General features: G+C 46.3%; 1 protein-coding gene across 2 annotated transcripts in view; it reads left to right on the top strand.

The window, feature by feature from the left end:
- LOC311242845 (teneurin-3) overlaps positions 1 to 15,556 on the top strand; it is a gene marked incomplete at its 3' end in the record, with an annotated part of 138,523 nt that overhangs the window by 109,684 nt on the left and 13,283 nt on the right. Inside the window, exons 15-18 of one of the 2 annotated variants that reach the window (XM_084331897.1) lie at positions 5,211 to 5,460; positions 10,034 to 10,054; positions 12,500 to 12,732; positions 14,566 to 14,720. In XM_084331897.1, coding sequence (XP_084188023.1) covers positions 5,211 to 5,460; positions 10,034 to 10,054; positions 12,500 to 12,732; positions 14,566 to 14,720 — 659 coding nt within the window. The remainder of the gene's footprint in view (positions 1 to 5,210; positions 5,461 to 10,033; positions 10,055 to 12,499; positions 12,733 to 14,565; positions 14,721 to 15,556) is intronic. The other variant, XM_084331898.1, reaches the window with a different exon arrangement.

Below are 15,556 nucleotides of genomic sequence, written 5' to 3' on the forward strand. Positions count from 1 at the left end.
TGTAGGTGAACTACTATCTACACTATGTTACTGCTCTTTATGTATGTATCCTGTAGTATACTGTTGTAGGTGAACTACTATCTACACTATGTTACTGCTCTTTATGTATGTATAATGTAGTATACTGTTGTAGGTGAACTACTATCTACACTATGTTACTGCTCTTTATGTATGTATAATGTAGTTATACTGTTGTAGGTGAACTACTATCTACACTATGTTACTGCTCTTTATGTATGTATCCTGTAGTATACTGTTGTAGGTGAACTACTATCTACACTATGTTACTGCTCTTTATGTATGTATAATGTAGTATACTGTTGTAGGTGAACTACTATCTACACTATGTTACTGCTCTTTATGTATGTATCCTGTAGTATACTGCAGTCCGACATGTCAGTAATCCAGTGTACTGTGCTTCACGACTGGTCCAGCTCTATTTCTGATATCGAGTTTCCACTGGGCTGCTCCGGTCCACAACTAGTTAATCTACCAGCCACAATTATTGTTCTATACCTTCCCACTATATTCCAAAGCCAGTTGTTTTTTCTGCATGGCGATGGGAGGAGGTGTATCACCGCCACCCCCTCTGTACGCATGCTTCTCCTCCAGCCCACGGAGGCTGCACGCCTCTCCTCCAGCCCACGGAGGCTGCACGCCTCTCCTCCAGCCCACGGAGGCTGCACGCCTCTCCTCCAGCCCACGGAGGCTGCACGCCTCTCCTCCAGCCCACGGAGGCTGCACGCCTCTCCTCCAGCCCACGGAGGCTGCACGCCTCTCCTCCAGCCCACGGAGGCTGCTCGCCTCTCCTCCAGCCCACGGAGGCTGCACGCCTCTCCTCCAGCCCACGGAGGCTGCACGCCTCTCCTCCAGCCCACGGAGGCTGCACGCCTCTCCTCCAGCCCACGGAGGCTGCACGCCTCTCCTCCAGCCCACGGAGGCTGCACGCCTCTCCTCCAGCCCACGGAGGCTGCACGCCTCTCCTCCAGCCCACGGAGGCTGCACGCCTCTCCTCCAGCCCACGGAGGCTGCACGCCTTTCCTCCAGCCCACGGAGGCTGCACGCCTCTCCTCCAGCCCATGGAGGCTGCACGCCTCTCCTCCAGCCCACGGAGGCTGCTCGCCTCTCCTCCAGCCCACGGAGGCTGCATGCCTCTCCTCCAGCCCACGGAGGCTGCTCGCCTCTCCTCCAGCCCACGGAGGCTGCACGCCTCTCCTCCAGCCCACGGAGGCTGCACGCCTCTCCTCCAGCCCACGGAGGCTGCACGCCTCTCCTCCAGCCCACGGAGGCTGGACACCTCTCCTCCAGCCCACGGAGGCTGCACGCCTCTCCTCCAGCCCACGGAGGCTGCACGCGGTGAAGTTGGTGTGGGGGCTTTCGGCGGATGGATCCGTCACGCCGGCAGATTCTTTCCCCACTGTTTAGCCAGGGAGAACATGGCTTGTTATGTAGATGAGGCACTGTGGAGTCTGGTAGGAGGCATGATAGGAGGCAGGATGCAGCCTCATTTAGTTTGTTCTTACGTTTAGCATTTGAACAAAAGAAATGTGACACTTTTATTTGAAGTGTTCCAAAATGCTGCATTTTGGGAGAAATGTAAATGTTTTTGTTACTGTATTTCATTTGTGTGTGTTTATTTATACGTACAGGTATGTATGTGGATATGCATTACTGTAACAATATTTTACACCCTGCTACAGTGTAACACTGAACATGTAAAAGGCATGAAGATATTCATACTAGTGTTTTGGGTTGTGCACATGAGTGTGTTGGTAGGAAGATATATTCATATGATGGTGTGTGTGTGTCATTTGATGCAAAAATAACATTTTGGAAGGAGTTAACAGTGTTTTGCGTTTAGAGTTTTGTAAAATATGAGCCAGAAAATGTGCGGAAAAACTTAAAGCTGCTACATGTAAGATATTTGTTTGTTAGCAACGACGACCATGTAGGGGGCGACAGTGGAAGAAGACAGGGGCTCAGGAGGTAGATCGGTCTCTGTTAATCGGAAGGTTCCCGGTTCGATTCCCACTCCTCCCAGGCAGCGCTTCAAAGTGTCCTTGAGCAAGACACTTAAACCCTAATTGCTCCAGATGAGCAGGTTGGCACCTTGCATGGTTGCCTTCGCCGTCTGTGTGTGAATGTGAGTGAATGGGTAAAACAAATTGTAAAGCACTTTGGATAACAGCGCTATATAAATGCACCATTTACCAATTACCATGTAGACTCAACCACATATCCAACCACATCACAGACATCTTGTTCGGAAACAACCGGTGATTGTAATCAGATAGTAGGTTATACTCATTAAAGAACAACCTTGGCCAATGAGCTGTGGCACCGTGCACATGTCTTGTGTTTTATTATAAACTCAAGGCGGCTTAACCTCCCTACTCCCAGCGACAGGGAAAGAAGCGTGCATCTGTTATGTCTTAGTTGTACACTCTCAGTTTCTGTGAGAGACGCACTGCAGACTTGATATCCACTCAACAGTGGCCCGTGTGTCACGGGTGAAGCAGCCAGAGGCCGAGCTCTGTCTAAGAAACGCCTGTCACTGGCTGTACGGAGGCATCGCCTTCTGCTACACGCGGGCAGGGCAGGGCCTGGGTCAGGGCCTGGGTCAGTGGAAGACATCTGTGCAGCAGCCTCTCTGTCTTCCCCTTGTCCCTCTCTGTCTTCCCCTTGTCCCTCTATCAGGTTTTACCTGTTGGACATGTCTAGAGGTTCTCTTTTGAAGGATTTGGGGTGCTTTTTCAATGTATGTGATGTATAGATTGGGGGGAGTGACCACAGCTAAAACGGTGCCGGGTCAGAGAGGTCGAAGTGCATGCGGACGGTGGAAGCAGGAGACGGTGGTTCAGTAGAGCAGGGTGATTGTTGTGAGGCCAGCGAGAGAATGTTTGTTGACATTCCTGGTAAGAACATCTGAGATAAGAGCGAGTGTCTCCCAGAGCAGGAGGGAGAGAGGTTCATCTTAATGAAACGTGAAATGTGTGTAAAGGTTATTAACGCAGTTGTCATGACAACGCGGCACATGACAACCAGAAAGGGGTGGGCTATCGTTGCTACGGCGAGGATCTATAAGTCGAATGGTGTTTCCGGGTGTAAGGCAGACTAGAATCTGACCAAGAGCGAGTAGGACTGAGATCACACAGAAGACACTCTCTCCTCTCATCACAGAGAGGAGGGGGGGGGGGGAGAATGCCACATCATCATTAGCTCCGGCTAACGCGAGGAGGGTTAGGCTAAAGACCAGGCCTGAACACTATTGGACTGAATAACAAAAGGACGATAGACGAACACACCGAAAGATCATTAGAATAGACTCTTCAAGGACGATACAATTTGATAACATCTGATAACATCTGATTATGAGGTTCTGTTTATAGCAATAAAACAACGCTTTTCCTCATAAGGTATTTCACGGTGTCGAAGTGTCGAATTCTTACGGAGGTGGAGAATTAGTATGGTTTATGGATTGCACTAACGGGGGAGATAGGATCTTATCAGCCAGTGTCGTAGACGTCAGGACCATTAAAAGTACACAACGCAGAGGAATTGGATGGAGAACAGACGAAGACGTGATACTGGCCAGTTTGATCAGGATCTTACACTTTCTAGATTCTGTCCTCAACTGAGGAGCCCTTCCTCATCTACTTGGCTCTGGCTAGCTTCGTCATATACTGTATACTCCACATGTTACCCTCTATGTTGCTATGCCAACTTGTGTACTCATGCTGTGCAATGACAATCAAATGTAATCTAAGCCAATGTAAAATGCCAACAGAAGGGCTGAAGGGCTATTTGAAGGGCATTTGAAGCCCTCTTGCGTTCAAAAGATGTACCGTAAACTTTCGACAGAACTGTAGGTCAATGGAGAACGCTGGAAATTAATTCCAAAATAATACTTTCTGTTGCCTGATGTGAAACAACATCTCACACACTCATCCCTGCACCAAAGCACAGGCTGATTGGCCCTATACACACACACACACACACACACACACACACACACACGCGCGCACGCGCGCGCGCGCAACCGGAAATATGATGTCCTCCGGGGGCCATTCTCTGCTTAATACTTCTCTGTCCTGTGGGCTTGAGAAGGTTAGTACTAGAGCCAGTGCTTTTTAAGCATAAGGAAGGTGGGTTTCTTATGTAGTCTGTTACAATGTAACCTAGACTATTTTACTGGTGCACCATAGAAAGCATACTCACCAACTGCATCAGTCTGGTACAGCAACTGCACTGCCTCAGACCGGAATGCACTGCAGAGGGTTGTGAAACCACCCATGCATCATCACTCCCTGCAATTGAACAAACTATCACAAACGGTGTCTGAGGATCAGCATTGTCAAGGACACCTCTCATCCCAATCATGGACTATTTGCCCTCCTCCCCTCCAGGAGACGCTACAGGAACCTCGTATGTTAAATTTTTTCAGACTGGAACATGAATCGTTTCTATTCTTTCAGACTAGGACATGAGTCTTGTTTATTCTTTCAGACTAGGACATGAGTCTTGTCTATTCTTTTAGACTAGAACATGAATCCTTTCTATTCTTTCAGACTAGGACATGAGTCGTGTCTATTCTTTTAGACTAGGGCATGATCTTATTTACTTCTCAGCCATCTCCTCTGACTCATCAGTTGGTTACAAGACTCAACTTTGTTCCCTACTTGTTAACAGGGACGTGAATTGTTTATCCCTCTACTCTGGTATTTTAAAGGGCCAACAGGGGTTACAGTGATCAGGGCTTCACACCAGGAGCAGTCCAATGGGTGAAGCAAGATGCTTTTCCAGTATTAATATAACTAGGGTTATAATTCACAACCTTAATTTTGGAGCAAAATTCTAACAAAAAGATGACATTGTGTAGCTTTAAACTGTCTCTGGTTATCCATCCCCGCTCTATAGAATACCGTTGGCATTTACAAATGATTCACTACTCATCGAATCACTTGGAAGTCCACCACATACATCATGCACATAAACAATAATGGCTGACAAGAAGTGTAGGCATCTCCATTACATTTACCTATTGCCCTTTACATTCACATCAAGGAGTAGGTTGACCGTGATTAAATAAATTACTTCGGCTTAGTCGTTTTTCTATAGTGATTTCTTTTTTTTCTTCTTTTTTTAATCATCAAACACCCTGCAACCGATGAGAAACATCACGTAACAGTGTGATATCTTTGGCTCGGCAGGCATCCTCTACAAGGGGAGCGGTGAGAACCAGTTCATCTCGCTGCAGCCGCCCGTGATCTCCACGGTGATGGGGAACGGCCGTCGCAGGAGCATCTCCTGCCCCAGCTGCACCGGCCAGGCGCAGGGCAACAAGCTGCTGGCCCCCGTGGCCCTGGCCTGGGGCATCGACGGGAGCCTCTACGTCGGCGACTTCAACTACATCCGCCGCATCTACCCGACTGGCAATGTCACCAGTGTCATGGAGCTCAGGTAAAAAAAAAATAAAAAAACAACGACCCGCTGTAACGTCTACGATGTGTTTTCTGTCCCGGCTTTTGCATCATGCGAAGCCAGGATTGCATCAGTTTTGTTTGTTGGATTGATTTATACCAATGACACACCGAAACGGGCCCACACTTAAATGTTTACTGACTCCAGCCGTTCACCTTGTACTGCAATTTGGTTTAGTGCAAAACAAATAAACAATGTGAAAAGGAAGAGTCTCTAGAGTCTAGACCCTAACGGAGAATGTCACCCCTTTTAACAGTTCTCTTATCCCTGCGCTCCAGGACAGTCGGCACTCTCTCCCAAAGGTAGAACGTGGAGAACCCTCCAATCTGTGAGGTAACAGCGATGTAAAATCCGGGTCTGCTTCACATAGAGGGAGACAGTGGCTCGGGAGGTAGAGCAGTCGTCTGGTAATCCGGAGGTTCCCCGTTCGATTCCCGCTCCTCCCGGGCAGTGTGTCTAAGTGTCCTTGAGCAAGACACTTGACCCCTAATTGCTCCTGATGAGCAGGTTGGCACTTTGCATGGTTGCCTCCACCGTCGGTGCGTGAGTGAATGTGTAAAATGCGAGGAACTAATTGCAAATCGCTTTGGATAAAAGCTGCTATGTAAATGCAAATGCAGCCATAGACCACAGGGTTTCTGACTTTGTGAGACCATAAAATGTTATAACCTAAATGATTTTTTTTTTCTTTTTGTTTTTTTTATTCTCAGATCAGATTTTCTAGCAGTGCTAGGATATGAACCTCATTTGGGTGTAAGAGCTCACACAAACATCCCAGATTGCACACCCCAGTGAGATCACAGACAGGAGGGTTCTTCTCACTCTACCTCTCTGATTTCTAGATGCTAACAGAATAAAAATTTGATAGAAAATGGCCCACATCTTTCCTCTTTGCATAGCATTTCAACATCTCCTCTCTATCCATCTCAATAAGTAGAGAGAGAGGCCTCTCGACTAATTGAGATCATTTACGCCCCTCATGCCAACTTGGCTTCTCTCGCCAAAGAGTCTCAAGAGGCCAATTGCCAGAATCCAAAATCGCAGATGTTGTTTAAATGTACAGTGGGCCATCGTCCTCCTTCAGACCCGTTCTAGACAAACTTATGGAAACTGCCCACTAAGAGTCAATTGGACTGTTTCCCTGTTCAGTTCATTTATATGTGCATTCATTGTTTCTCTAAGCAATTAATTTACTCTGCTACAGTACAAGAGAGACATCTAAGGCATTACTGTATACATTAGACTTGTAAATCCAGGAGATCGGCTGACAGACATGATAGACTACTGTACCTGATTATACACCAATAAACCACTAATACACACTGTGGAAGTTTGACTCCACATTAGGTGCCAATTAGTTTGAAATTCCAATTCAAACTGGTAGAAGTGTGTGTGTGTGTGTGTGTGTGTGTGTGTGTGTGTGTGTGTGTGTGTGTGTGTGTGTGTGTGTGTGTGTGTGTGTGTGTGTGTGTGTGTGTGTGTGTGTGTGTGTGTGTGTGTGTGTGTGTGTGTGTGTGTGTGTGTGTGTGTGTGTGTGTGTGTGTGTGTGTGTGTGTGTGTGTGTGTGTGTGTGTGCGTGAGTGGGGGGGTACTATTTAGCATATTGTAGTTATCTCCAGTGGTTGAAGAATGTTTGCCCACACATGCAGTTGCAGACAGTATATATTCCATGTAAAGGCCAGAGTGGTTTAATTGCATGTTATACCATGGCCTGGGCGAATACCCAATTGCAATAGGCCGGAGGGGTGTTCATTAATTTCAGATATTGTCAAAGCAGATTTTCATGTCTGCTAAATCTGCTTCTGGCTCGTTCACAGATCGACACAGGAGTCAACAAAGTCAGGCCGAGAAGAAAATGTAAATTTTCTTTACGCCAACGTATGATTTATTTATATCAGATCCAGTTTCAACGGCAAACGGGTATAGTTTTGCGGAGCTGCGATCACAGCCAACACAGAATGTTAAACAAGACAGGGCAGTCAAGCCAGGATAAGAAGGGGTAGACAAGACAAGACTGGCTAATCAGGCCTGTCTGCCACGTCTTAAAGTACCGGCGCCTTACCTGATTCGCCAGACCTCGCTTTCGGTTCCACCCCTTGAGCATCCGCCTGTCCAATCAGAGAGGTTGTCCTTGGTATATTTGTACCATCATCTCCAGCAGAGGGCACTTATCCACTAATTGATTGCGACCCTGGAGACATTCCCCAGCTAGGCCACGGGTCCTTAAGAATGCCTGTCTCAGACACTGCAATGAGAGCCATCTCTCGTAGTTATGATAGTTATATATTCCCTTAATCAATGGAAGTAGTGGAAGTAGTAGTACTGGAAATCCAATATATTTATTGAAGAGAAATGTAATTTCTCTTTCACAATATACCGCAAGGCTCTGACATTATAGCTTTCTCACAGTTCTAATTGAATGTGTGTGCACGCTCCTATACCTTGTTATTGATACTGTATGATATTTTGCAGTATTCTATATCTTTCCAGCTGACAATAAGCTAACCAAGCTAGCAGTTAGAAGGTGACCAGGGTTCGCACAAGGTCCTTGAAGTGCTTAAAGTGCTTGATTATTTACCAAAAAAAAGTCAAGGCCTGGAATTCCTTGAAAACAGCCCATTTTTAACAAGGTGCTTAAAAAGTCCTTGAAATTCAAATCAACCATTCGCATTGAAAGTGTTGTTCATCCATGATCCAATTGTTCTGAATCAAGAAATAATTTGTTTTTATCTAAAGTGTAACTAATTGTCGGAAATTGGTTTTAAGCCATAAATATTGGATCCGATTTTCTTTTCAATAAAAAACAGCATTTAAAAGTGAATTGTATCATTTTCAAATGCCCTTTTAAAATGAAAAATAGTGCCTGGGAAAGTACTTGAAAGTCATTGAATTTCATTTTACACTGTCTGTGGGAACCCTGGGTGACTGACTCTAAAAAATGCAGTCCATTCTTAAGGATAAATGTAGAACTTCCTCATTTCAGCCTTAAATGAATAGGCCTCGTTCATTATCAGCAGCAGCAGTTGTTTTTGTTTATAACATGTTAAAAATATTGAATGTCGGAAGAGCAGTAAGCTATTCCCAGAGGCACATCTGCACAATGTCAGATTTAGATTTGAGTGGAATATCACTTTACATTGCAGTGGGCCTTGGCTGCATGACAGGATACTTTGCATAATCCCACCACATAATGATCATCACAGACTCGAGGCTACGACTGACAACATCACCCATCGTGATGTTCGTAAAAAATGAAAAACAACTGATGTTGTTATAATGAGATGTCTGGATAATAGTTAGTAACATACTGTCGGATCATATTCACTGTTTGTCGACCATAGACAACATTATCGACAGGAAGGCTTGCTAGCATAAAAGTAGCTTCCTGGCTCATTGTCACTGGCACGAGTCAGGTGGAAAGTGGTTGTGAAGCAGTTGCTAAGGTAGCGCAGAGGGTCTATAATGATAGTCAGCGGTGAGCAAAGCAGACATGGCAAGTGGCCATGGTATAAACAGGATGGTGTGCAGTTATCGAAAAACAATGCACTTCGCAGAGGTAATTAGCCTTGTGTTGTGCATTATCTTTCGATAACCGCCGCATATTAGCCTACCCCTTATATGTACAGAGCGTGTTTATCCTGTAGGCCTACAATCACTGTTGAAAAAACTTGCTGAAGTTACATAGGATATGTCATCCCTAACTAAACACGGTTTCCTCCCATAACTAAATGCATGCATTACAGGTACACTTCTACCATTGCCATTGAGCAAGGCACCGACATTTCAATTGGAGTTGGTCCCCAGGCTGCCCACTGCTCCTAATAAGTGGTCAGGATGGGTCAAACGCATGGGGGGGAGGGAGTAATAAAGTATAACTTAACTTGAAATTGACACAAGCTGTTTTAAAACTGTGTTGTTAAGTCACACATGGTGTGTTATCTTTCACACCCACATAACAACCCCCCCCCTCCCCCATTGCTGCCCTACTTTTGGTCTAGAGAAGGTGTAGAGACTACCACACCGATACACGTGGAGTCGCCAGCCGCTTCTTTTCACCTGACAGCTAGGAGTTACACGTGCAGAGGTTCATGCTGTCTCCCCCCAGATCCCCTCCCTGATCCCCTCCCTGCTGAACAGGCGATCAACCAGTGAGAGTCGCCGTTGCAGCGACTTCCCACCCAGCGAACACTGTGTCCGTAGAGACGACTGACCAGAGATGCCCCCCTCCGTGCCTTTCTGCCCCAGTATTTAGATGCAGACCTCGCGGTTTGTGTAACAAGGGGCGGAATCCATAATCCAATACGAGGCGGTAGAGTGTAGTTAGGAAACACGGCGGTGATGCTATATTCCCTGGTGGTGAGGAGTTTATGGGTTCTGTTCTGTAGGGAAAACTCTTCAGAGCCACGACTCCCTCTCCTCCATTTCCCGCCCAGCGCCGTCTTCACCGTCTGCTTACCTCTCTCTGGTGTTTCTTCTTGCATCTGTATCAAACGCCTTATGATCTCTATTTCTCCTCCCTCTCCTCCTCCGCTTCCTCCCTCTGCCGTCGCAGAAACAAAGACTTTAGACACAGGTATGTGCCTTGTCTCTCTGCATGCCGTGTGTTGTTCCATCCCTGTCAACTGATCTGTGGACGCCATCGTTATAAATGGTTTCTCTGAGTGATTTTTATTGAAATTTTATGGCAGCCGACCATTTCTTTCCTGAGCATCTTGTTTGACTCATAAAGGGCTGTCAGGTTTAATGGCCCAGATTTCATATTTTTACATAATGTTTTCACGGCTTTGCCACAATCATTTTAACACTCCCACGTTATCCCCCCCTTTGGAAGGCGCTGCCGTATTGACTGGTGTACCATTAAAACCTGAGTACACCCAGAAAGCTATTTTTATCACTGCACTGTAAAGTATGATCTTTCCACATTAACCGGGTCTGTTTTCAGCTCGTTAATGCTCCTCGAGCACCCACTGTGTGTGAATGTACGGCGCCTGTGTGGAAAAGGTTGTTTGCCCTCTCCTTGAGTAGGTGGCGTCGCGACTGACATAACAAATGAATATCATCTAAATTCAAAGTCAATCCTTATATCACCGACGTGTGGCGGCTCACATACGGTATTGTGCTCGAGGGGTTTACCTCCCGAGGCTTGACAGAGTTGCTAACTCGCTCCGAGGAGACCCAGACAACAATTCCCGTTCAACCTTCTGGAGTGGATGCAGCATGACCAGATGAAGGGCCATCAGTTGTTGACTGTTATTAACATAAGCCCAATCATTCTGGTCATTTCCAAAAGGGTCTCCGCTCACAGGGGAGTGATGGGGATGGAAACGGCCTGGCACAGTGACACGCCACGCCGTCCCCTCTGCTTGGTCATACGCTCTACTCTCCAGCCTAATCCTGTTAAATGATATTCTCTCTCTGGTCTCTTGTCTCTCTCTCCCTTTCTCTCACGCTCGCTCAAAGGCCTCATTTTCCCTCTGTTATTAAAAACCTCACACACGCGGTCGACGATCAAAATACGATAATCGAAATGGACATAATCCCTTCCTTGTGCTCATTAGCATATTTCAAAGTCGTATTTTTTTGGCGTTACTGTAGGTGAGGTCAAACACGGCTTTATCCATGATACCACTGACATTGCTTCAAATGGTATAGAGAAAGAAAAGACCAACAGCGGCATAGGTGAGAAATTAATATCAGAAGTGCTAAGAAATCAGCTAGTGTCTAACGCCACAGTAACTAACTATATCAAGCGAGTCTTGCTGGATCACACTCAGGGGGGCAGAGAGGAGTTCAGGGGCCTGACTGCCTGAGGGAAGAAGCTGCTTGGCAGAGTCTGGTCCTCGTGGCCTGGATGCTAACATTAGCAAGCCGAATGAGTTGGAGCAAAACTACATAACTAACCATCTTATCTATAATGATAACGAATGCACGTAACATTAAATACGCTTGCAGGCTGACGTATCCCTTTGACATTCAAGCAGGAGCTTTATCATACCTCTTTGAACAGAACTAGATCAACATTAGCAATAGCATATTGCTAATCGCAATTAATGTTGATAATGTTTGCTGATCAATATTTCAGCTGACTCGTTAGCTTTCCCAAATTCCTGCAATGATTTCCTGCATTGCGTGGTTTATGAAAGCCTTTTTGTACAAGACGGCATGTAGCGTATTTCAGCTGACTTGTTGGTGTTCATGAATTCCTGCAATGATTTCCTGCATTGCGTGGTTTATGAAAGCCTTTTTGTACAAGACGGCATGTAGCGTATTTCAGCTGACTTGTTGGTGTTCATGAATTCCTGCAATGATTTCCTGCATTGCGTGGTTTATGAAAGCCTTTGTACAAGACAACACACAGCCTAAATATTGAGTAGCAAACAGAATACTTCTGTTCTCAGAGATATGCCAAAGCTCCCATGTGTTGCTAGTTAGTGAATGTAGGTTTCTTGCATACAAAACGGTTGTCAGACACATTTTTGCCCAAATTAATTCTGTGATGTCAGCGAATCAAAAAAACGAACGAAACAAAAAAAGCTAGTAGTTTTATTATCAGTCACAACTTGACAACTAGTATTGCATGAAGGCTGCACAATGATGGTCTGCCCACAACAAAAGTAGTCAGAATTGGATTTTTTTAATACATGTTTATATGACTTCTGATTTAATAAGCACATAGACTATTTGAATACAGACATATGCTTTATTTTATTATTATTATTCCTTACTACTTTTGCAGTGTGCAAATGACCTGGATCACACACTCATTACACAGACAGGGTTTTAATCTAACATACTGACCATGCTGGTGCTTTGGAGAAGGGTGCAATTAAGTGTTGTTAGCCTAATATGTTCTCTCTGTCTAGACATTATTCAGAGGGAACCCTAGTTATTTCATCCAGATTGAAATTTCAATGTGATTATTATGGCGTTTAGGTAAATTAGTCATTAATTGATACTGATCAGGCCGCATTTGGAAATTAGTCGCATAACTTAAATGTCCCTTTATTTCCCCACTCAGTAACAACCCGGCGCACCGGTATTACCTGGCGACTGACCCGGTAACGGGACAGCTGTACGTGTCGGACACCAACTCACGGAAACTCTACCGACCCAAAGTCTTAACCGGGATCAAAGAACTGCAGTCGAACGCAGAGGTGGTGGCCGGGACCGGGGAGCACTGTCTGCCCTTCGATGAGAACCACTGTGGAGACGGAGGCAGAGCCACAGAGGCCCTGCTGACTGGACCCAAAGGTACTGGATGTCTTTCAGCGCAGATGGAGATGTTACAACCCACTGAATGATTCAGTTAGTTATGAGGCGCCAACAGCTTGAGTTAGACTTGGGCGCTAATTGGATTTTGTGCCAACTCTCTCTGATTCATTTTTCAGGCATGAAATTATTCTGTGGCTTGAGTTTAAATTATTACAAAAAAAATTAAAAAAAATTAAAATGTATCAAAAAATAAAACACATTGTACTTTTTACCCTTCAAACAATTGTTTTACCTTGATACAAGATGAAAGACGGAATCCATGGCCACGTTTGATCCGTGATTAATTATCCCGCATTCCGAAGAGCGCCATTTTAAACCGCGAAGCGCCTCCACTTATTACTCTTTCCTCCCGTTCATTAGCTGTTCATTCACGTTTTCATCTTTTGAATTAAGCGAGTGTTACAGGACCCCTTTTTAAAATCCCATGTGGCCCGAGGATCCACAACCTGTTGGTGGCAGACTAGCCATTTTGGGAGAGAGAGAAACGACTCAACTCGTGGGACGAAAAGCCAGGGAGATGGATTTGTTTTTTTCCCCGCTAGTTGCCAGCTTAGAGTGTGTGCTCTGCTGGCTCGGCTTCCGCCCGCATTTGAAAGGTTTTAATGAAGGCAGTTTTAGGGAGTGAATACTGTGGAGTGAATATAACTATGGAGTGGGTGGAGGCACAGAGAAGAAGCGGCAGATGGCTCCACCCCGCCGTCTCAGCCCCAATCCAGACGTCTGCTGAACTATGCTCAAATGTGACACGTTTCATCCGTCTGAATATCCCAGACTGTCAAAATATCCAGCTTCCCCGGGATTCGTCGCGGCCTCCCTCGGCTCCTCAATGTTTTAGTAGAAAGCAATCTTGTGCAGACCTTGCCACGGGTCAAATCAAACCACTCACCTTCCGTAGCAGCCTTTAAAGATTTCATTCCGAGAGAAATCATACTCTGGAGATAAAGCCAAAGATAAGGCTGATTCGGAGCCCTTCAAATGTGCCGAAGCGCCAAAAAAAAGACACTGTCCTGCCACCCCCTGTGATCACCTGTTTTCATTCCTTAGAATTGGATCCTAAAGCATAGTGTGTTGAAACCAGTTTTCAAGGTTGGAGAGTGAAAAATAATGTAACCGCACGTGAGGTATAATTGAATTCCCATAGGTGCTGGTCTCTATTAAGCAGCACAGTGACACAGAGAGATGCGGATGGTGGCACAGTGTGCTAATGTATCCCCCCTCCCCCCCCCCCCGCGCACGGGGGGACAAACGGCTACTGCGACTCACACACTGGATCTCCTGGAACCCTGAGCCGACGCCCAATCAGTCAGACAATTTAGCCCGCCGGAGTCACTATGGCAACCAGCCCCCACGTCTTTCAACGCTCATTCATCTGAAATTGGCCAAAGCTGTCATTTCCCCCCTCGTCACTCACTCATCCGTCGCGCAGACGCACGCGGGTGACGATCGCCTATGACTGCCGGTGTCCAAAATAATGCTCCCAAGAGCAGCGCTCGTTGACACCGCACCTCCCAGGTCTGTTTTTAAGAGCCAAGGGTTAGGAGAGCGACGGGCGCATATATACAGTATGAATACAGCCTTTCCCACTTCTTCCTGAGAAATTATTTAATACCAGAAAAGCAGCGGGTGAATAATTGATGGCTGTGCTTTTTGCAGTGACCTGAATAATGGGAAGCCAAGCTAGACACATGTATCCGTCGTGTTTCATCCACTGAGTCATGCAAGCAAAGATGCCGCCCGTCTGCCACATCTCTCTGTTATCACTTCTGTCTCCCCCCCCCCCCCCCCCCCCCCCCCCCTCCCTGCTCTCAACAGGCATCGCCGTGGACAAGAACGGGTTGATTTACTTCGTGGACGGCACCACCATCCGGAAGGTGGATCAGAACGGCATCATCTCCACCTTCCTCGGGTCCAACGACCTGACGTCGGCGCGGCCGCTGACCTGTGACACGAGCATGGACATCAATCAGGTGATTGTCGCACGGGCCGAGTCTCTCTCTCTCCCACGGGAAACTCGCTTGTGTACCTACTGTAGCCCTCGCGGCGCTCTCTGAGCCCAAGTGGCAGCGCCACCTTGTGGCAACCCGTGAGTCATCATGAACTCATGGGGTATTTAATAAGTAATAACTAATGTAATTTCTCACCCATATATGTATAATGCGCTTTTTGTCATGTGGTTTCCAAGTACGGAGAAGTCATTAGAACTGAAGGCATTATGCTGTTGACGTCCCTGTGATTACTGGGAGCATGTTTTGAAGTGCCAGAGGATGATTCAGACCCATCTACTACACATTTAATGAGGATGTCTTCAACAAATAGAATTATTTGGCCTCTCCACGGATTTAGGCCATTCTCACACATCTAACGGTGCTCTCAGCGATACCCCAAAACGCCTCCGGTTGTCCAGCAGGATCTACCGTCTGCCCGCGGATGTGGCTGCATGAGCCCGGCGCTCCGTTACAAGACAATAACTTACGACATCACAAAGCACCGACACTTCTCCCTCCTGCGGCTTCGACTTTCCCTCCCTTTCAAACATTCATATCCATCCTCATTTAAATCCTGCCCGTCATTAACATAGTCTCAGACCTGGCACGAGATGAATAATGAAGAAAATGAAAACGAAGAAAAGCTTTTATCATATTAAAATGAATGTGTTCATGGCAGATCATATATTTAGGTTCTCCAGGGAGGGGAGAATTCCAAGAGTGGATTGGCTGTTGAGAGTAAAACTCCGGGGCAGGATTGGGGTCTGTTTCCTGTGCCCTGCGTGCTCCATCAGACATGACCGTGGGCCTTTCCCATT

Source organism: Notolepis coatsorum, assembly GCF_963971535.1.
Source record: "Notolepis coatsorum genome assembly, chromosome: 16".
Classification (NCBI taxonomy): Eukaryota; Metazoa; Chordata; class Actinopteri; order Aulopiformes; family Paralepididae; genus Notolepis; species Notolepis coatsorum.